Below are 21,488 nucleotides of genomic sequence, written 5' to 3'. Positions count from 1 at the left end.
TAAGCCTGAAATAAACATCAGGTGAAGACACAAGGCAGCCCTGTGAAATGGAGCTAGAAATGGCTGCATTTACCCAGATTGGCGAGATTGGGAGCACTGGGCCCTGCAGCCCATCCTAAACAGAGTGGCCCCTTAGTGAGACAAGCCTTCAAGTCATTCCAGTTGTGTCTTCACCTGCTGCCTTGCTTCACAGTCTTATCTTCTCTCACCAGGACTCCAGCAATAAGCACATGCAATACTTAATCAAGCAGATGGATTTTGACCACCTGTTGTGTGACAGGATGGGGGAGGAGGGATAGAAGGATGGGGAACATGGCAGAGGAGGGATTGAGGAGCTGAACTTGGGGAAACAGGCAGTGGCAGGAAGTCTCCAGCACCAAGAAGGGCAAGCACAGAACTCCAGTGAAGTCACTGAGGGACACCTGCACCTCCCAGACTGTGGGGCCTCTCTGAGCGAGTGGTGTCTAAGTTTAGGGAAACAAGAGTTAGCCAGGAGAAGAAGGTGGGAAGTGTTCCAGAACAGAAGTAATACCATGGGTTGGTTCTTCACTGGTCTTCCTGACTCCCCGCCTGGCTCCCCTCCCACGAGCTCAATGAGAGCCAGAAGCTTCTTTTTTAGAAAGAAAACTCCACTCCACTGTTTAAAACCATTCAGTGGGGCTTCTGGAAATAAAATTCTAACTCCTTGGCTCTTTCTTCCCGGTCCACGTGGCGAACCTCATCTTTTAGACGGCCCGTTCCTCCAGGAGCCGTCTTGTCTGACTCCCCCACCCCAGCGCCTATTTCAATCACAGGGACACAAATGGTCGTGAGAATTTGTATTCAACAAGCTAGAAATAGATAAAGCCGGTATTTTACAAATGTGCAGGAGGAGAAAAGAGGAATAAAAGCCTTCCAGACAAGATCAGGAAAGGGTCAAGGCACTCCTGCAGGCTGCCCCGAAGCACACCTGGGGTTGATCGGTGGGCGCTGCACGCCTGACGGCCCCGCCCATCACCCCCGATGCCTGGTCCAGTACACAGACCCCGGGCACTGTGCCGGGCACAGAGCGTGCTCCCCATCCACCGAGGCGGTCAGCTCGGCCCAGCCGCTCCTGCAGCGCAGGCTGTGCCCAGCACCTCTGAACCGCGGGTCCAGGTACCACGCACGACGAAATGAATGGAGGTAGGAACGCTGCTCGGAGCCCGGGGCACCGGGTGCGCAGGCTCCAGAGCCGCTGGGACGACCCCGCCCCCGGCCGCTACTCGCCAATCAGCAGGGGCGGTGAGATCCATGCCCGCCCCCGCCGCGGCCTCTGCCAATGAGCGAGGCCCGGGCGGCCAGCCGCGGAGCCCAGCCCCGGCAGGCGCACGCCGCTGTTCGCGTGTCGGGCTCCAAATAAAGTTCGTCGGGGCTTTGAATTTTTTTTTTAAAGCGCCCGCCGCCGCCGCGGCCGCCGCGGGCGAGAGCGGCTGAGTCCCCGCCCCGCCACTTCCGGTCCCGCCGCCCGGAGCCGGTGCGGCTGTGAGGGGCCGTGTGTCGCCGCCGCGGGCCGGCCGGGCATGGTGTTGGGTGCCGGGCCCGCCTCGCCTGTCTCGGGGTGCCCAGGTGAGCAGCGCGCGGCCCCGCGGCGGGCAGGGGGCGGCCGCGGGCCTCCGGCGGCGCCGGTACCGCGGGCGGGCCGGAGGGCGGGCGGCGCCGGGGCCGCCTCAGGCCGCGCGCTGCGGGGCCGGGCCGCCTGACTGGGAAAGGGACGGGGCGCCGGCCGCGCCGGGCTCGAGGGGCAGCCCGCAGGCAGCGCCTGCTTGGGCCGGCGCCCTCACGGCCTCGCTCCCGCCCGCCGTCGCGGGGGAGCCGCGGAAGGAAACGGAGCCCAAGGTCACCAGCCCGCGGGGCCGGGGGCCGCGGGACTCGGACGCGGGCCGTCCGGCCAGGCCCGGAGAGCGGCGCGGGTGAGAGTGGGACGCCCGCCTCGCCGGCTCGCCTGCAGCTGCCCCGCGGCTGGGGCGGCCTCGGCTCGTCGGGAGGATTGTACCCGGACCGAGAGGGCAGGAAAGGAGGGAGGGCGTCATGGAACGATCTGAACGACCAAGTCTCGGATTCCAGACCGGGTTCCGCTGGGGTGTGATCCTGGGTGTGGCCCTGCCCTCCCGGGGCTCAGTTTCCTCATTTGTCACATGGGGGGACTGGCCCTCCCCCGTCCGCATTCCCTCCAGCCCTGGAGTGGGGGCAGGATGGATTGGAGTGGCCGAGAAGGCTCCTTGGAGCAGACGTGGGAATCTGTTGTCCTGAGGAAGGGGGCACTCCAGACTTGGATATCATCAGATTGAACAGAAGATTCCAGAAACGGGCAAGGTGGTGCTGAGGAGCAGGGAGGAGGCCAGCTTGCAAAGGATTTCTGGCTGGATGGGGATGGGGGTGGGGGGCGGACAGAAGGGTGGGAGAGATGTTCAGAGGCAGATCGTCACCGGGCTGGGTGGTGTGTGGCCTGAGGACCTCCACCCAGAGTTGCCTGCGCTTCGGGTAATAGGCAGTGCAGGAGGGGGCATGTTTACTGATGAAAATAAAGGGTCGGGCTCCAAGAGCCGGTCAGCCAGCCAGGGTGACAGCCCTGCCAGGTGGGAGGTTTCTGGGCCCTGGCATTCTGAAGGAGGAGGGTACAGCGTGGACGTTTTTGTGTCCTGATGAGGGCTTCTTTGGATGGAGAAGTTAGTTGTCCCCTAGTGACCTGCACTTCCGTCTTTTACTCTAAGATTGGGACTTGTCCACAGCAGAAGGAAGTGCAGATGTGGCGGTCCTCCCTCTGAGCTGACTGGCTCCTGGTGTCCCTGCAGAGGTGACATGGCCCGATGCTGCCACTGCAGGCAGGAATGCCGAGTAAATATGACTTGATGATGAGACTGGTAAATAGCACACAGGACTCTTCTTTGAACAGCCAGAGAGCAAGTCCCACCCGGGGGAGGAACGTAAATGGGCCAATTGGGACTTGTGGGATTTAGAGACTGAGCGTGCCATTCGATGCAGCTGATCTGTCACCAGAAGCACTGTGTGCTTTGCAGTCAAGGGGCAGTTTCTTGCTGAGCCTGGTCTTCCGTCAGTGAAGCATAGTACAGAAGGAAAGGAGAATCCTGCAGCAACTGCAGGTGTTTGGCAGACCTCTTGACAGTTTGAATAATTCTCTCTGTTCAGATCTCTTTGTAGAGAATTTAACGGCTAAGGAAACATTTCCAAATTAGGCCTTAGGTTTATCCCTGCAGTGTCATGCAGTAGTAATACAGATGGTGGACAAATAGGTGGTCATTATACACTTAGATTTCGTAGAATGCTAGGAGAGTAAGTTTAGTGTTCTCTTCGATGGACAACAAAGCATGAGTATTGTTGTCTTTTATACCTTTCAGTCAGTGCCCCACGTTTTTATTAAGGGCCACAAACTTGTTGAAGGTTGCAAGCCAGGAATCTGGCTCTTAGCGGAGTTGAGTATAAAGCACATTATGCCCACAGAGAAGACTTCAGTGTGGAGTAGTAGGGTTATAAAAGAATAAGCAGTGGGGTGCCTGGGTGGCTCAGTTGATTGAGCGTCTGATCCTTGGCTTCAGCTCAGGTCTTGATCTCAGGGTCTGGGGTCCAGCCCCGAGTTGGGCTCCTCACTCAGCAAGGAGTCAGCTTGGGATTCTCTCTACCTCTCCACCCCTACCCCCACTCTCAAAAAAAAAAAAAAAAAAAAGTCAGAATCCTCAGACTGCAGTGACACAGATGAGTGTCTTGGTGTGAGCCTTTGTAAACAAGTCTTGCCAGGACCCTCCAAGTGGCTCTTTCAGTGCAGGTCCTCAGGGAGCTGGGTGCCCTGGCACTTGCTTCTCCATGGGGCTCTTTGTTTTAACTTTCCTGGAGTACTGCCTACAGGAACTCTTTACTCACGCTGGGCTTTTTTTTTTCATTTTTTGCCATATTTGTATTGCCAAGGTCAGCTAGAAGATAAAAACCAATTGGACTTTGTGAAGGTTGCATGCCTTGGTCCATCTTCAGGCAGTCCTAACCAGGTGGCAGGACTGATGTGCTCAAGTCTGGGTGTGTGTCGGTGGACTTGGCTGGGGCGGCAAACACGGCCTTATGATCCAGATCTGCTTAAGAGATTCCTGACAAGATCATTCCAGGTGGGGGCTGAGCAAAAGAACCTGGCTCTAGATGGTGCTTCTGTCTCTAGTAGCTGCAGGCTGGAGCCCCTATGGGTGTTTGACTTTATTCCTACCCCCAGGCCCCCCTGCTGAGGTTGCCGATCCAATACCTCCCTGCCCTGGGTAACGCTGAGAAGACATGTTGGTTATGGTCCAGGCCACTGTGTAGGTTCGCCTGGGGAGATGTCATGGTCAAGTGGCAATGAAGAAACTAGTGTTGGTTTGTTTTCACATTTGTGTCAACTTTATTGAGGCATGATTGAAGTACATGAAACTGCACATATTCGAAGTATGCAGTTAGATCAGTTTTGATATATATACCCCTGAAACCATCACCACACTCAAAATGTTTGTGTCATCTCCAGGAGGGAAACTGATGTTTCTGTGGTGACTGCTTCTGGCAGCTGAGTGGCCTTAACCAAGCCAGTTCCTGGGCTCCCATAGTCACAGGATCTACATCAGTAAAAAAAAGAGTGGGAATTGGGGGTTGGAGGGGGAAGTCCTTCCCAGATTGAAATTTTAGGACCTTGTGAATACTAATGTGTAATAGAACCATCTTTTGAAGCATGTATTTATTTATTTATTTAAAGATTTTATTTATTTACTTGACAGAGAGAGAGAGAGATCACAAGTAGGCAGGCAGGCAGGCAGGCAGAGGCAGAGGGAGAAGCATGCTCCCCGCTGAGCAGGGACCCCAATGTGGGGCTCGATCCCAGGACCCTGGGATCATGACCTGAGCTGAAGGCAGACGCTTAACCGACTGAGCCACCCAGGCGCCCCTCTTTTGAAGCATTTAAACCACTGACTCTAAAAGGGATTAGGTGTGTGTTTGTGTGGGGGTCATATACAATACAGAAGATCATATTCAGTATGTTTCTTTTTTATGGCATACATAATAGAAAATAAAATCTGACAGTCTTTGGAAGAGGGGGAGATATACAGAAGAAGATGGTATGAGAAGTTATGTAAAGAACCTGGGTTAAAAATGGTTAAAAATACCAGTGGGGGAAGCGTATTCTTATTTTGGCTTTCAATATCTTAGCTTCAAACTAAAAGTTTGTGTTTGGGTCAAGTTTTTCATTTGGAAGTTTTAGATTGTTTTCTTTTGAAAACAATCAGAGTGGTATTGAAAGGAAATAATATGAAAGCAACAAAGGAAATTATGGAAATATTGGACCGGTGACCAGTTTTTGTGTTTGGTCTTCATTGTCTTTCCCAGTGAGCTTTCAGTGAGTTTCAGGGGGTGGTGCCTGAAACATAGATGGGTTGGAAGCAGCCAATGAAGAGAGTCTAGTTTGGGGCATTAATTATAACTTACTATTGTTGTTGATATTGCCTAAAAAATGTAAATAAGATACAACATAAATAAATGCAAAGATGCTTCTTAAGTTTCCAGCCACACCTTTGTTAAAGGAAGAAGAAAAAGAAAGCATTGCATTGCTTCCTCTTACCCAGAGCTGATGCTCCCTTCAGGCTACGATGGGCCAGGCACAAGGGCCGCACACACAAGTGCATGGTCCCTGCAGCAGAGAGGGGCACACTTAGCCAGAGGACAGTGGTGGGCCAACGTGGAACCCATGGGTGGAGGCTCCCCTAGACCACAAGCTCACGGGATCTTTGTCACCACTGTGTCCCAGGACCTGGTACCTAATGAATGTTAAATGCATGGCTCTCCATTTTTAAAATTTTTGTGTACTTTAAAAAATTAGACTTACAGAGGATGGCATAGAGATTTCCCAGATTAATTGTAAAGGAATCCAATCTTATGAATGTGCCTTATATGCTGAATTTTTCTGTGACTAAATTATAGGAAAAAGTTAACCACCTATGGCCTTGTCTTCAATTTCCAGTCATTGTCTAGAGACGTGTCCATAACCCTGCTTTGGTCTGTCTTGCAGGGTAAAGGTAGCAGTAATGCTGACGTTGGCAAGCAAACTGAAGCGGGAGGACGGTCTCAAAGGGTCCCGGACGTCAGCCACGGCCTCCGACTCCACTCGGAGGGTATCTGTGAGAGACAGGCTGCTTGTTAAAGGTAATGTCATCCATGCAAGCTGGTTTCTCTCCTGTAACAAAATGAAGTCTGACTGGAGGCTCTTTGGGGATATGAAGCAGCCAGGTGCTGAGTAGAAATACCTATTTGAAAATATTTAAAAATATAATTGCCTGTCACTTACAAGGACTTTGTACTGTGGGAATACTAAGGACAAGAAAATGTGGTATGTCTTACACACTTGGAATATGCTCTGTAGGGGCTGCCAGAATGCTGGTGGGAGGATTATGGTACTCTGGTCTCAGTGCTCTCAGTATCTGGCTGGTTGTGGGGGCGAGGGGGGAGCATCTTCCTTTCTTGTGCTCAATCACAAGGGGTTCCAGAGTCCCTCTCTAACACCTCAGCACCAGTTTCTGGTCTGTAAAGGGAGGGAGTGGATTTCAGTAATCTCTAGGATCCTTCTGTACTTATTCAAGTCACAGCCTGAAGAGAGCTTTATACAAAATTAGTTCCCTTCACAAAATTAATAACTGAGTGTCCTAGAGCTGTAGTCTTTGGAGAAGGATTTATATAGTGTGTGAATATGCATGCATTTGTATGGAATGTTTGTGTTCGTTCATTGATCAGACTTAACGACTGTCAGGTGCAAAGGCAGTTTCCTGCGATCATGAGGACTACAGAAGATGAAGAAGAAACAGTTCCTGCCTTAAGGAGCTTAGAATTTGTAGCACTTTTTACTTTATGGCATGTGTTTACATTTCTTAAGTGTATAGCAGCTAGGAAGCAACGAGTATACAGTTGGTTAGGACTCCCTGTGAGACACCATGAGGTTGCTGGCATTTGTGTGTTCTGAAGCAGACCTAATGGCGGGAGAGCTGGCGTGGGTGCATGCACTGTTTGTCCTCAGAAACGAGGCACTGCTGAGTTTGGCAGGAGTGGCACCAGGAAGGCGTCAGGTTCAGGGAGTCTTGGGCGGTGCGCTCTTCCTTATTCTCCCTGCCCCTGAATCTGGCCTTAGCTCTGATTTATCCAGCCTGATGGATGATGGAGTAAGAATCATTTCTTACCTTTTGACATCACCCACTATGTCAGATTGAATTCAGAATTGTGGTGGCGGTCAGAGGGTGAGACATGGGCTGCAGCTCCTCACTTGGATGGGCCTGATAGGACTTGAGTCTCTCTCCCAGATGCTGGCTCAAAGGTTCCATCTGCAGAAGAAGCCAGGAGCCAGGCAAGCTGGGGAAGGCGTTTGATGTGTTGACGCGGTCCTTAAGTGGAGGGTGTTTTAGTGCCCGGGAGTTAGAGTGAGGAATGCCCAGATGTTAGCTGAGGAGGAGCAGGAGGAAACAGTGAGTAGACTGTTCCGTCTTCTTCACCATATCCTTGTCATGGTTAATAGCTGTCGTACACAGGGCTTTTGGGACCGGGCCCTCCGTTGGACACTTTATAGGGCAGTTCTTGTTTGACTTTTGCTGAGCCTTGCCAGGTGGGTTGTTCATTCTGCAGCTGAAGGACTGAGACTCAGAGAGGTTAAGAAACATGCCCAGATTACAACTTTATTGTAGCAGCACAGCCAGACCCACATTCTGGGGTGGTGCAGGCTCTGGGGGAGCAGACCCAACAAGCAAAAGCTGACGAGCAGAACAGAAGTGCAGGTCCACTGAAAAGAGCTCCACCTTCAGGGAGGTGCACGGGCTCCTGCACACCTTCCACCCTGCTCAAGGATTCACCTGTCAGCTCTCAAATGGCTCTAGGGCCTGATGCAGCCCCGGGGAGCCCGTGGAGGCTCATAAAGCTGGACTCCGCCCCCGCTCCCAGGACAGATGTCTTTGGCTGGGTTTACAGGGCCCTGCTAAGGTCCTTTGACTTTGTGAGACTCATCAGAGAGAGAGGTGCAAAACCACCTCGTGGGGCCACCTATTTCCATCCTCCCAGGGCACTGGTGATGATCAGGTTTCTGGGGTGTTGTGGGCAGCAGGGCTCAGTGTAACACACACCTCACGTGTCCTGCTCCCTCCTGCCTTGGGGCTGTTGGACCAGGTTGGGCTGGCTGAGTGGTGAGCAGTTTGGGCATGTGGTGGAGGGTGGGTAGAGAGCAAGGGTGGGCCTGGCCTGAGAGAGGGGGCTGTGAAAAACAGATGCATAAGGAAGGATGCTCTGCTGGTCCATGATCTCCTGCTCTGCACCTAGAGCACTCCTTTGCTTGGCTGGATGTTGGAGAGGTCTTCATTCTGGGGATTTCGAATGGCGGAAGTGGTGTGTGGAGTCCAGGAGTCCATGGCATTGTGGGCCCTTGAGGGGTGATTACAACGAAATTCTTTCTAGGGGAAATCCCCTTTGGGAACTTTGAAAAAAGTTGGATGTCTGAGTTCAACAAGATTGCTCTAGTCAGCGCTGTCATCCTGGGCTGTGGCTTTGGCTCATGTGGGAATGTTACTCATGAGGATCATTAGTTTGTAGAAAAGTATGTTAATGTGTCTTGGGATTCAGTGCCATAGGCTGGATTCCTAGGAGTGGGGAATTGTATCAGGATAGTTATAAAGGAGTATCCCTGGGACTGATACCTGTGGAGGGAGGTGAAGGACTCAGGAGCAGGCAGAGCAAGAAATCGATCTCTGGGGAAGGCCCCAGACAGCCTCTCTTTAGGGCAAGCGTAGCCTTCAGAGCAGTCCCCAGTCAGGTGAGATGGTCAGGTTTTCCTGCTCTGCATGGATCAGTTGCCACCCCTGAGAGGGGTGAGGGTCCTGGGGCACGGGGGTCTGTGCGACCTACACAGTGCCTGGAAGGACACAGCTAAAGGCCATCTGCCAAGAGCCCTGTGGGGGCTGGGGTGGGGTGGGAGGGCTGTGTATCCCATAGCCCAGAGGTATGGGATCTGGCTTGGTGCAGATGGCTATAGGTTCAGCTGATGGATGGGGGAGATGGAGGTTGGCAGGGGCAGTTGGTGCTAATGGTGAGGGCCAGTAGTGGCTGCAGAACTGTGTAGCTCCTGTTCCTTTTCTGGCCTCTGGAAGGCTGGAGTCCACTGTCTTTGGAAAAACCATAGCCTGCCTTGGAGCAGCTGGCCAGGGCAGGCCTCCACTGTGCTGGCACCTTGGTCACACCAGCTTCTCGTTTGCGCCCCTCAGGTAGCTAACTCAAGGACATCCTCCAGGCTGGAGCTGGAGAGATGCTCGTAGCAGCAGTCCCTGGAGGGTGTAGAGCAATTGAGTATCTCTGGGCTAGGACTGAAGGCTGCTGTCTGCCCTGAATCCTAGGAGCTGGGGACACTGTGGAGAGAGTGTCAGATCTGTGCAGGTCTGAGCCTAACTGGGGAGCTATTGCTGGTGTTTTTAGTCACGGGGCAGATGGTGCTGAATTCCTGGTGGACCTTTGTGGGGCCACTGAGTCCATCAAGTTCTAAGTCTGATGGTGCTCCCCACCTACCAAAAAAGCCTCGCAGGGTCTTGGTTAGCTAGCAGAAGCTTGGCACTTTTTGTATGATGGGATTGTGTGTGTCTCCTAGTTCTTTCATTTTTTCGCTCAACAGGCATTTTAGTCCCTGCTGTGTGCCCGCCTACTGTTAGTGACCCCTAAAGACCCCAAAGGGCTCCAGGCATGCTGGCAGGAACCTTTCACCTCTGTTAGTCTTTGTTAAATGTGGAGACTTGGATTGAGCTGAGTTCAGGGTCAGTTCTGAAATTAGGGGAATAGGGGGAATGAACCAGTGTGTACCTTTATCCATCCTAGCCCCCGCACCCCAGGTGGTTCCTGGCGTCCTGGGGCTGTGGTATGTGGCTCTCCATGCTCCAGGCCTGGAGCAAAGAGGCCTGGCTGCCCACCTACACGTGCTTCCCAGTGTCCAGGGTGCAGGTGCCTCATCAGGTGCGCTGTTGTGTCCACATGAGCAGTTCGGTCATGGGGTGGGACAGGAAGGGCCCCATTCCAGTGCAGTTCCTGGAAGAGTGGGGGAAAGAGAACCATTTATTGTTCTCCAGAGCTGCTTTCTCCATGCCAGGCCCTGCCCAGGACTCTGGGGGTGGGCTCAGGGTTTGGCTTGCCATGTTCCAGAATATTCAGAGCACTTAGCAGCACTACATTCTGTAGTTTAAAAACTTGAAGGGCGCCTGGCTGGCTCAGTTGGTAGGACACGTGACTCAATCTCAGCATCGTGAGTTTGAGCCCCCTGTTGGGTGTAGAGCTTACTTAAACATAAAATCTTAAAAATAATAAAAATAAAAAATAAAAGCTGGAGCAGTGGCCCGGAGAGGAAGAGTCCTACTAAAATAGAGCTAAGGCAGCTGGCCCCAAGGTTAACCTTTAAAAAATGCTTTGTTGAAGGGTTAAATACCAGTGAAGCTGCCCAGGAAGCTTGGTGGCCCCACTTAGGTGTACCCGGTAGCCCAGTAGGGCAGGGAGGATTGTGGAAGACAGATGAGGTTTCAAGTTGACCTTGTCAGCTCATGTTGAAAGTAGGGGTGGCATGAGGCCTTGGGTTCCATTCCCATTGATACCAGTCTCTGCTATAGCAGCTGTGCTGGTTTTCAGGGTTACAGCCTTGCTCCCTCAGAGTGGAGGGGACTGTGAGTGCTCTGGGCTGGCACTCGGCAGTGTGCTGCTAAAAGGCCCCTAGCCTGAGTAGAAGGGCTGATGTGAGGCTCCATGGGGTCCTCAGTCCTCGGCTCCAGCAATGCTGTCTCTGTGAAGGGGCTAATGCCCTTAGTTCAGATGTCTCCCAGGTAAGGGCACTGTGCATGGATGCTAAGACTGCAGAAGGAGTGCTCAGTGCGTAAAGACAAGCAGGAAGCTAAGAGAGGAAGTTCCAGTCAGAGAAAATCTAAGAGGAAGTGATTCAGGTGGAAGGAGGTAATCAAGTTTTCTGGGAAGCGGCTGCATCTCTCCCTGGATGGGATGGCACAGCTGCCCGGCTCAATGGAGAGCCATCTGTGTCTATGATTGGCCCTTTCAACAACACGCATTTCTTTCTTTCTTTCTTTTTTTTTTTTAAAGATTTTATTTATTTATTTATTTGAGACAGAGAGAATGAGAGACAGAGAGCACGAGAGGGAGGAGGGTCAGAGGGAGAAGCAGACTCCCTGCCAAGCAGGGAGCCCGATGCGGGACTCGATCCCGGGACTCCAGGATCATGACCTGAGCCGAAGGCAGTCGCCTAACCAACTGAGTCACCCAGGCGCCCAACACACATTTATTTCTCATGATTCTAAAGGCTGGGAAGTCCAGGATCAGGGCATCAGCAGATTTAGTTCCTGGTGAGGACCCCTTCCTGGCAAGCACCTGGTATCTCTTCTTATAGGGGCACTAATCTCATCATGAAGGCCCCACCCTCATGACCTCATCTAACTCTAATCATCTCCCAAAGGCCCCACCTCCTAATACCATCAAATGGGGATGGGGCAGGGTTAGGGCTTCAACATAGGCACTTTGGGGGAACACACTTCCATGGCAACTTTGGAATGCATTGGTCCCTAACTACACAAGGGGAAAGGCTTCTCACATCTCAGGACATGCACACCAGGAGCACGGCCAGCTTGCTGGCGACGGTGCTTATTGTTAAGCGTTTCCTGAGCACCCTGTGTGTGCCAAGCCCAGGGCCAAGTACTGGGATTGCAGGTCTGGGTCAGACTAGACAGCCCTTACCATGAAGAGTGTGCAGATTTGAGGGGCAGGCAGTGGAGAAACAAGAGCACTGTGTTGTGAGCAACCTGTGGCAGAAAGGGGTGAAGACGTGCCGTGTGGGGACCACTGTGGTCATCAGGTGGATTTTGTAATCTGATATCTCAGTGCAGTCATGCTTCAAGTGGGCTCTGTGGTTTGCTCTTTAGTTAGAAAGGAAAAGAGTCTAATCTCTCAGAAGGAAGTTGTGCAGCCTCGGAATTGTGCAAGGTGCCCCCCAGAAAGACTGGGCCAGTGAGGGGTAGAGGTATTAGCATCTTGGAACAGGCGAGACTTTAGCAGGTTAAAAATATCTGAATTTCTCGCTATTTTACAGGTAAGGGTTGTGTCCTGCAGGCAGTGAGGTCATGGCAGGGAAGGGCCACTACTTTGCAAAGAGGCCTGTCAAGCATGTGAAGCAATTCGCTTGTTTCTGTGGCCATAGACTTCTTGTACATAGATTCTAAGGCGATAGCTACTGATACTAATGAATTCTTATTTGCCATCATTTGAAGTGTAGAGAAACTATGTGTCATTTGTGACAACTCCATGAGAGTATGTGGCTTATTTTATCTTCTGCACTGGACTGAACTAAAATGCTCAATATCTTTATTGAAATTCTTGTGCTCCTAAGATTATATTTCTTGCCTGCTCTTGGACCAAAAGCCTGCAGCGTCCCTGACTATGGTGAGGCTCTCCTGGCTCTTGTCCACTTCCCTTGACTGAGTAACGCTGAACCTGGAAATGCAAGCATAATGCTCATCTTTGGAGTTGAATTCTAGACTACAATGTGAAGTTGTTAAATCCATCTATGTAAATAGCTGTGTGTGAATATTTTAACCTGGCCAAATACCCTGTAGCAGTTTCCGATACCTGTAGAGTAAAAGATTCCGATACCTGTAGAGTAAAAGATTTACCTGGAGAGTAAAAGATTCAGAGGCCTAGGCCCCACGTAAAACTTTTGGTGTAATGGGTCTGCATAGGACTAAGAGTTTTAAAAGCGCAGTAGGTACTAGATTATGGTGATGAATGCACAACTCTAGGTTTTACTAAAAATTATTGAATCATATGCTAAAAGTGGGTCTATTTTATAGTAAGTTGTACCTCACCAAAGCTGTTTTTAAAGGGGGGGAGGCAGCAAAAAAACTCTCCAGGTGAGTGATGTGCAGCCAGGGCAGAGATTCCCTGTCCTACAGACGGGCTTCCTGGGGACACAAGCCTCTTACCCCCTGTCCCATCCCTGTGGTGCAGGGGTCTGGTTCTGTTGCTCAGTCACCACCACACCCCTGGTCAGTGCCTTGCTGTCCTCTTGTGTCCTGACCTCCCTCTTCCCCGTCCCTTGGCACCAGATGGTCTTCTCAAACATTTTGCTTCTGTTTTGTGGCCCCCTCCTCCTCAAATCCTCTGGATATGTTTTTTATTTCACTGGGTTTTTTAAAGCTGGACTGCCAGAGTTCTCACAACTGTAGACAGTACAGGCTTTCCCCGAAAGCCAATTCCGACATCAGCCTCTCAAAACAAGGGCCCCCAAGGACAGTTTCTTGTAAGTTCTTACCATCAAACTAAGTAATAGTATAATAAAATGTGCAAATGCATATAGTTTTAAAACATACAGTTTAATTATATAGGTAACATTTATTTTAAAGTGATTAATGAATGACTCATTTGATAAAATATGTGCTTTTTTGATAAAACAAATGCCCTGTATGAGTGGCTGGAGCAGAGTGTGGCCCTGGGTGGCCCTCGGAGGACCCGGTGTCGGTGGCCTCAGAGCGGTAGCACCGTGGTCTCGGCCCCCCTTTGCCGCACACTGTTTTCTTTAGTGGGTGCCCTGCTCCAAGGAAGGGTGAGGACGCGCCAGTCAGAAAGATGAAACTAAAGATCACTGGTCATTAGAAGAAGAAGAATAGTGAACGTTCATAGGATTCTTAATTATGGTTTGTTATGTGACTGTATTTTAAATGTACCACAACTCAAGGCGGCCAAGAAAACAGACTTCCTGGGCTTGCACTTCATCACAAAACTTGTTCCTTTTCCAGTCACAGCAAGAGGATAATTAACTGTCACTCCTCTCCGCATGCCCTGCTCCACTGAAGAGATTGGCTCTTTGTCTCTCCCTGGCTAGAGCATCAGATGGAGCACTGTAGCCCATGCGGGCACCTTTCCATTCCCTAGCTCCTCTCTCCTCTGCCCCACTCCACTTTCCTGAGTGCCCATTCTAAGTACCTGGACCCCAGAGTGAACACAGTTAGTGGGCCTCCTGTCTGTACCCAGATTCTCAAAAAGCTGGTATTAAAGGCTTGTGCGTCTCTCAAACCCTTGGCCTCAGAATGGAGCCACCTGCCAGTCTTCCCACTACTGCGCGCAGTGTTCAGCTGTGCCACGTGGTGGCCTCTGCTGTCCTCTTCCCCTCCTGCCCACTGCTCCATACTTGACATGAAGGAATTGTCGTATCCACTGCCTCCATATTTTGACCACCCGTTTACTTATTAGTTTTTCGTAATCTGGTTTCCATCCTGCCACCTGCCTTCCTGCTGTTCCCAATGCCCTCAGCAGTGTCTGATCCACATCTGATGGCCTTGACTGGGGCCTCATTTCCCTTGGATCAGTCTGTGCCCTGAGTCCCTATGTTCCCCACCTGTCTCCTATTTTTCCGCCTTTTGTCATGAGGGACCTCCTTGCCTTTGTCCTCTGCTCTCTGCCAAGCTTCGTTCTTTTCACTAGTTTCCCCTCTGTCAGTCTCATGACTGACAGGTGGCATCACTGTGGGGACTCCTCGGCCTTAGCCATGTACCCGGATTTCAGCTTCCTCCTTCCAGGACTTCCCCAGCATGTCAGTCAGCCCTCTGCCGTCTCTGACCCTCCCACCCTACACAGCTGGCAGAGCCTTTTGTCTTCTGTGCGCTCAGGCACCTCAACTCGCCCTGCCTTTGCTAGGCCCTTGCTGCCTCGCGGAGTGCCCAACCCACAGGTCACCTGGCCTCTGCTTTGCCCTTTCAAAGTTGTCCTCTTGAGGAAAGTTTGGAAACTTTGTTCAGAAATGTCCCTCTGCTCCCTGTCACTGCAGATTTAAGTTTAGAATTCTAAGCCATGCACTCGGGGCCCTCCGAGATCCTGGCCCTGTTTTTCTACCTTGTTTCCTGTTGCTCTGTTGTTTTGTACCCATTGCTCTGACTGCATTGTGTGCCTTCTGGTTTCTGTGCTTGTCTATGTTCTGTGCTTTTGCACATCACTAACCTAGCTTCTAGGAATGCTTTTTTTCCTCTTCTGCTGGACTTCATTCTATTTATTCTTTAAAGCCTGGCCCATAGACCTCCTTTCTCTAGTCTCCACAGCTGGGGGGAATCTTTGTGCTCCCAGAACCCCAGAGCACATTCTGTTATGTCTGAGGCACCGCTGACTTGCCTGCCCACTTATTTCTCGGTGCCCCCAGACCTCAGCTCTTAATAGTAGTAGTGGGGGGTTTGCAGCTTTGTCCTGGCAGAGGGATGCTGGGCTTAAACACTGAGTGAGTGATGATTCAAAGGGCCAAGACTCCAAGTCCCCCTTCCTTGGGCAGTTAGCAAGATGTTAACAGATAGCTGGATAACAGCACAGCCTGGGGCCCCCGGCAGGAGGCCGAGTTTTCTCTCCCTGGAAAAGTTCAAGCACACACTGGGTGAGCTGCACAGGAAGACAGGTCTGGAAGAACTGGAAGAGACACAAGGTGTATATATAAATCAGATTCCAAGGGCAGTAGTTCTGCTATGTGGGGGAACAAGACTTTCAAAAACACTTTAGTGACTGTTTACCTATAGGTGATTTCTATGTGAATTTTAAATGATCTTCATTTATACTAAGTACATTTTCAAGGGCCTGTGACTGTACTTGCCGGCATCCCACAAGTCCCTTTGTGTCTTTGAAAGCAATTCCATGGCTTGAAGTCTGAACGTTAGACCAAGTGTAGATTTTAGTTACTTCAGTCCCTTTTGTTCCTCAGCGTTTTGGGAGAAGTTGCCAATTTAGTTGACTGATACTAACAACAGTCTTTTTGTTTCCACAGAGGTTGCGGAGCTTGAAGCTAATTTACCATGTAAGTACAGCATCCCCACCCAGACAGTAAGTGCCGCAAAGTAATTGCATGGAGAAGCTTTTTTTTTTTACGTTTTAATAACCTTGCATAGCCAAAAGCCTGTTTTTCATGTGTGTTGGGAGTAAAAGTTTTAATTTTGTGCAAACAGGTAGCAGAATTTTGTTGAGGCTCGGGTAAGAGTGAGATATTTACCATCTTTGTGACTGTAGCACAGAGGTGCCCCCTCTCTCCTTACAGTGGCAGAGGTGACTTGGCTGGGTTTTGTATCTCTTCCACAGTGTTCTGTCCCATGTCCTCTTGGAGTAAAAAGATCTATATAAATCAGTGACAGATGGTCCTGTTTTCATGAGCGACAGTACCACCTTTTTGGTCCAGAAAGTGCTTGCCTGTAATGTGTCTCTCTACATGAGCTGGGGTGACCACACCCTTTACGTCACCAGGTATCCTCACCTTGGTCCTTCCCACTCAGACACATAGACCCACGGTGCAGTCCTCACTCGTGAGCAAGCTCACTTACCTGGGCAGTTAATTTTGTGTGATACGTCAAAGAGTTGTTTTTCTTTTCCTGTTATTAATCCTTCCCAAATTTTTATAATACCATTAAAGGCTGAAAGTTTTGATCATTTTAGTATTTTTTTGAATTAGAACTTTTTATGATCATATTTGGTTAAAAATAGTTCTGAGGCTGAGGATGTTTGTCAGTGTGAGTGAAATATTTTATACGTGGTCTGGGTGAATGCTCTAGAAAGCTTGATCTCTCTGGCCCATCTGACATGGATAAGAGAGGGGCCATTCCTGCCACCAACTATAGTTAGAAGGATGATGGTGGGTATGACCCTTAAGTGGTTGTAAAATCATTTGTAAGAATAAGTACACATAGTTTCTTGAAAAATTATTTTTAATGTATGGCATTTATCTGTGGGTGTGGTGGATTGTGATATAAAATAGGTTTCTTAGTGTGGGTCTCAGTCAGAAATGTCTTAAAAATCCCTGAATTGCTTGATCTCAAAGTTTTCTTCTAGTCAGAACTGGAAGGAAGTGTCTTGGGGTTTTCTTAAAGGGTATATATGTGTGTGTATATATATATATATATATATATACACACACACACACACACACACACACACATTTAATCAAAGGCCACAAAAACTTAGCACTTACACACGGTTCATTTTGTCCTTAAATATGACTCTTACAGAAATTGTTGGTTTTTAACCCATAAAGGATAGTTTTAACTTTATCTAAAATTTTGGTTTGAAAACAGTTAAACTTTGGGGGGCACCTCGCTGGCTCAGTCAATGGAGCATACACTCTTGAGCTCAGGGTCGTGAGTGCAAGCCCCATGTTGGGCAGGGAGCCTACTTAAGAAAAAGAAAAAATTGTAAAAACAATGTGTAGTTGGTTTTCAAACCAGGATTTTAACTAAACACCTTAGGTTTGAAAAAGGCATCTCCCTAGCATTTATGGCTAAAGTATCCGATTAAAGAGACTACATTGCTATCTCTTTTCTTGCTTTCTCCCTACCCTCTGTGCCATCAGAGTGGAGAAGTCTAAATTAGTTTATACAAGTAAGCCATGCTTTCCAAAAGTACGCAACTCATTATTCTAAAGAGGAAACAAGAAGCCACCCTAAAGAATAAATCTCTAGTATCATATCTAGTATTAATAATATATCTAAAGTATTAACTAAGAAAAACAAAATAACTTCCCTATGTGGCAGTGCTGCTTAATAATCATTCAGAACTAGTTTGGAGCTCTGTATATGCGAGTTTATAGAAGTTTCTCTGTTGGCAAAAAAATACCTCTTTCAGATAGATGGAAATACAAAATCTTAGCCCTTGCCTGCAGACAGAGGAAAAGCTTTGAACTAAAGCAAAAACCTGTCTCTTAACTTTTTGTTGTAGTTGTTGTTAGTAGACTTTTTTGAGCTTTAAAATGTTTGGTTCTTTTCAGTACTTGGATTGTTTGTTAATCTCCCTTGGTAACTTCTTTATTATTGGTGGGCTAATCTGTTCCAGAGGGATGGATTTCTATGTCTATCCTTCTATTGAAACGAAGGAGAATGCAAAGTATGAAAACAAAGGAATACTGCCGACTTCAGCCAATCAGTGAGATGTTCCCCAAGCCCTTGTCCTATGTTTCTGTTGCATAGATCTCACTGGAAAGATAGCATTTGTCATTTCAAGTCAAGATTAGGAGAAATGAAGCCCATATACAGTTCACATGTGTGGTTTGGGCAAAAGTCTTGAACTCCATGGCTCCCAGCTTCATTATTTCTAAAATAAGGAATGTGACAGTGTAATCCGTAAGACCCCTTCTTGCTCTTCTAGATTAAGTTACCTTTTACTCTACAATGAATTTTCTGAGGAATTGGCCAAAAACAAACTAACAAACAAAACCCCCTTAACAGTTCTGTGTGGTTTTTATGCCTCACACCTGGCATGTTCCTGAAGTAATGAAATGAGGCATGGTATAGGGAGAAGAACCATGAACTCGTCTTTAATTTGGGAACAAAACCTGACCTTTGTGTTATCTCATGCTTGAGGACATTGAACTAGATGATCTCTAAGGACCATTTCTAAGTCTAAATTTGAATCATCCTATTTTTGATGAAATTTCATACCATTGTAAAACTAGACAAATTTTTCAGTGGTGGGACTTGTAAGAAATAAAGTCAGTAAGTGACCCAAGGAGTTTAGCATATTTTCTGAGTTTATAAAATAATAGACAATTTCTGCATATATTCCTTCCCAATTTAGTGGGTATTTATTCCTTGTGTATTTACCATTTTTTGATATCATTTGTTTGCAGGAAGCAGATATAGGATGTAGCCAGTTTCCCCTGTCTGTACCACTAGCCATTAGTTCTTCCCCCAGTGAGAAATCCTTGTCCTGATTTACCAGACCCCTTCTGATGTGTACAGTGGGCATAGGGTGTTGCCATCTGAGCAGAGCATCATTTCACCAGCAAAGCAAACTGAGCTACCAGTTGGGTTGTGAAGACTTTCTTTCCCTCCTATTTAATGCCATGGTAAACTCTGGGTATGAGTTAATTCCATGGACATCCTTCTTTTGAACTTCAGTTTACTGTGGTGGGTATGAGTAAGTATGGTGGTGGGTGAACAGCCCAGAAGTTTGGCCTGAGTTCTTCTGGTTTTGCCATGTTTAGTTAGCCTTACCCACATGTGTTCATCTCCTTGAGATGTGGTTTTCTCTTTTCAAAGTAAAGTAGCATAATTTTTGAAGTTAATGGAAAGATCTCAATTTTTAGTGACTGTTTAAAGGTTGGAAGAAACCATCTCAATTTGGAATTAGCAAGTAAAAGGCTGTATGGCAAAATCACTGGTTTGCAGTTTTAGCACAGTGGCTCAATTATTGTCACACCAAGAGCAAGGTGGAGTCTACAAACTCCTCTGCCACCTTCCACTCCGTGTCTGTTTCAAGGTTAGCCTCCACATAAGGACCGCTGCTGGCTGCCAGACCCTCCTGATGTGCTGTTTCTTTTGCAGGTACATGTAAGGTGCATTTTCCTGATCCAAACAAGCTTCATTGCTTTCAGCTAACTGTAACCCCAGGTAATATTCCTACATACTTAAGTGTTAAAGTGATTTTCAGACAGCAAAGTTTAAAGGCTGCCCAAATCTAGAATCTTTGGCTTGATTTGTCCACTCACTTTTGAAAGTTATGACAGTTACAACTATTCCACATGAAGACAAGATATGTGCTTTGTAGTCAAAGAAAGCAGAATAAGGGAAATCTGTGGCATTTGGTGTATACTCGGAAACGAAGTACAGACTGTGACAACTGGAGTGAAGGGCCCAGAAGCTGCTGGTACGGTGAGCTTTGAAATCGTAACTGGGGTCTGACCCTGCTCTGCCTTTTGGTGGCAGTGGGATCGTGGTTCAGTTGCTTCATAACCTCTTTGCACAGCCCACCCAGCTAGAAAGGGGGGATCAAATAGGACCTATCTCATGGGACAGTTATGATGATTAAATAGATAATGTGTGTGAAGCATTTCAGCCCAGGGTCTGGCACAGGGAGGTAAGCAGATTACTAGCTGTCCTCATTAGGACTGGTAAGTCTCCAAACTCTAGGCACTCCGGGATGGTAACCTGTCCCTCCTTGGTCAGACTGGGCAGCAAGATGGAGGACTTGGGTTTTTTTCTCGCTCCAGTGCAGCTCTGAATGTTGCAGATTCTAGCCTGGCACGGACCACCAGTGTTTACACTGGGCAGAGGGTGCTATGCCGTGGGCAGCCGGTGCTGCTGTGGGGTAGGTGGGGAAGGGAGTCTTGTGGAAGTAATAGAGGGTGTTATTTTATTTAGGGGATGGAAAGGGAATGAGAAACTGAGAATAATGAGTCACTAGCTAATTAGAAAGTGAGAGAGAATACAGAATTTCAGTAGGCGATAATGAACCCACAGATAAGACCTGGCAGTTGTCTCCCTGCAGGTAGGGTGGATTATTTTCTGTGGAAGATGTTTTATAATGACAGGAGAAATCCCATTTTCATAATGTGCTTGAAAACTTAAAAACTCATTTAATCTGTGTGGTGGTTCTACAAACATCTCTAGACATGTCCATAAACTCAGTCTGGTACCGTTTTGCACTAAGAAAGCACTAGGAGGGAGTTAATACCAGAACACAGTCCATAGAGGTGGGGCGTTCCACGTGCCTGACATCAAGAGATAACCAAAGCTCAGGACTTTAAGCTAGGAAATGATGAAAATTATAACCATTCTTTGGCCATCTTCATAAAACATGGTGCATCGTGCTGTTTTTAGCAAGGGCTTTAATGTTTCTTGGTGACTCGGGGTCACCATTCTGAACAGCATTTACTATTACTGTTGAGTAATGCAGAGTACTTTCATAAATTATTGTGGTGATTGAGATTGGTTCTGTGTGTACTCAGTGGTCTCAGACTGTGTGTTTGGAGTAAACACGTTTACTCGCCTCTGCCTTCCTAGGGCATTTTCAGTGGCTGGCAGGGATTCCGTTGCCCTGCTCCCTGCCCGGGCGTGGGCTCTGTGGTCCGTCCCAGCCACTCAGAGACCTTTGTTGAGTTTGCTGGGCTTGTTACCATCTTACGTGGGTTTGTGTCAGTCCAGCCTCTGAGGAAGAGTTTCTCCTTTTGCTTTTTCTTTTTTTAACTGAATTTTTTTAATGGAATTAATGGATGTTATGATTACTGAGATTATGTACATGACACCATCTTTGATGTTTTTAGTGTTCTTGAAAGTGGAGCACAGTTGCTAGAGTTTTGATATCCCACTGTTCCATCAGATTAAAAAGTAACTTGTGTTTCGGTGCCTGTAACTATTTAGTACCTTAGCACTTGTGTTGGTGATAAGTGTACATCATGGACACGATTACCACAGTGAGCTGTGTGCTCGGCATGCACTTCAGATGCTGTGTGTGTGCCCTTATCTTGTGGTGTTTGTGCGTCGGAAAGCTGCTCTGGTTCCTGCCCTTTGTTGTTAAGAGAAACGTGGCAGAGACCTGCCAACCCTAAAAACTTGTCCAATATCATAGTCTTAAAGCAACTTTTTGGAGTCCTGCTCCTCTTAGCATTGGGAAGAAATTAAAGAGATGTGCCTAACTGATAAAAGTTTTAGTCACGT

General features: G+C 48.5%; 1 protein-coding gene across 2 annotated transcripts in view; it reads left to right on the top strand.

Annotated features, from left to right (window-relative positions):
• The first annotated feature begins 1,460 nt into the window (after nt 1–1,460).
• UBE2F (ubiquitin conjugating enzyme E2 F (putative)) overlaps nt 1,461–21,488 on the top strand; it is a 54,770-nt gene continuing 34,742 nt past the window's right edge. Inside the window, exons 1-4 of one of the 2 annotated variants that reach the window (XM_035006774.1) lie at nt 1,461–1,587; nt 6,053–6,186; nt 15,839–15,868; nt 19,377–19,442. In XM_035006774.1, coding sequence (XP_034862665.1) covers nt 6,069–6,186; nt 15,839–15,868; nt 19,377–19,442 — 214 coding nt within the window. In that variant the 5' untranslated portion in view covers nt 1,461–1,587; nt 6,053–6,068. The remainder of the gene's footprint in view (nt 1,588–6,052; nt 6,187–15,838; nt 15,869–19,376; nt 19,443–21,488) is intronic. The other variant, XM_035006776.1, reaches the window with a different exon arrangement.

The sequence above is a fragment of the Mirounga leonina genome, unplaced genomic scaffold (assembly GCF_011800145.1).
Source record: "Mirounga leonina isolate KUSES-001 unplaced genomic scaffold, KU_Mleo_1.0 Mir_151, whole genome shotgun sequence".
Taxonomy (NCBI): domain Eukaryota; kingdom Metazoa; phylum Chordata; class Mammalia; order Carnivora; family Phocidae; genus Mirounga; species Mirounga leonina.
The sequence above is the reverse complement of the archived record's forward strand: the minus strand, read 5'-3'. Positions and strand labels throughout refer to the sequence as shown.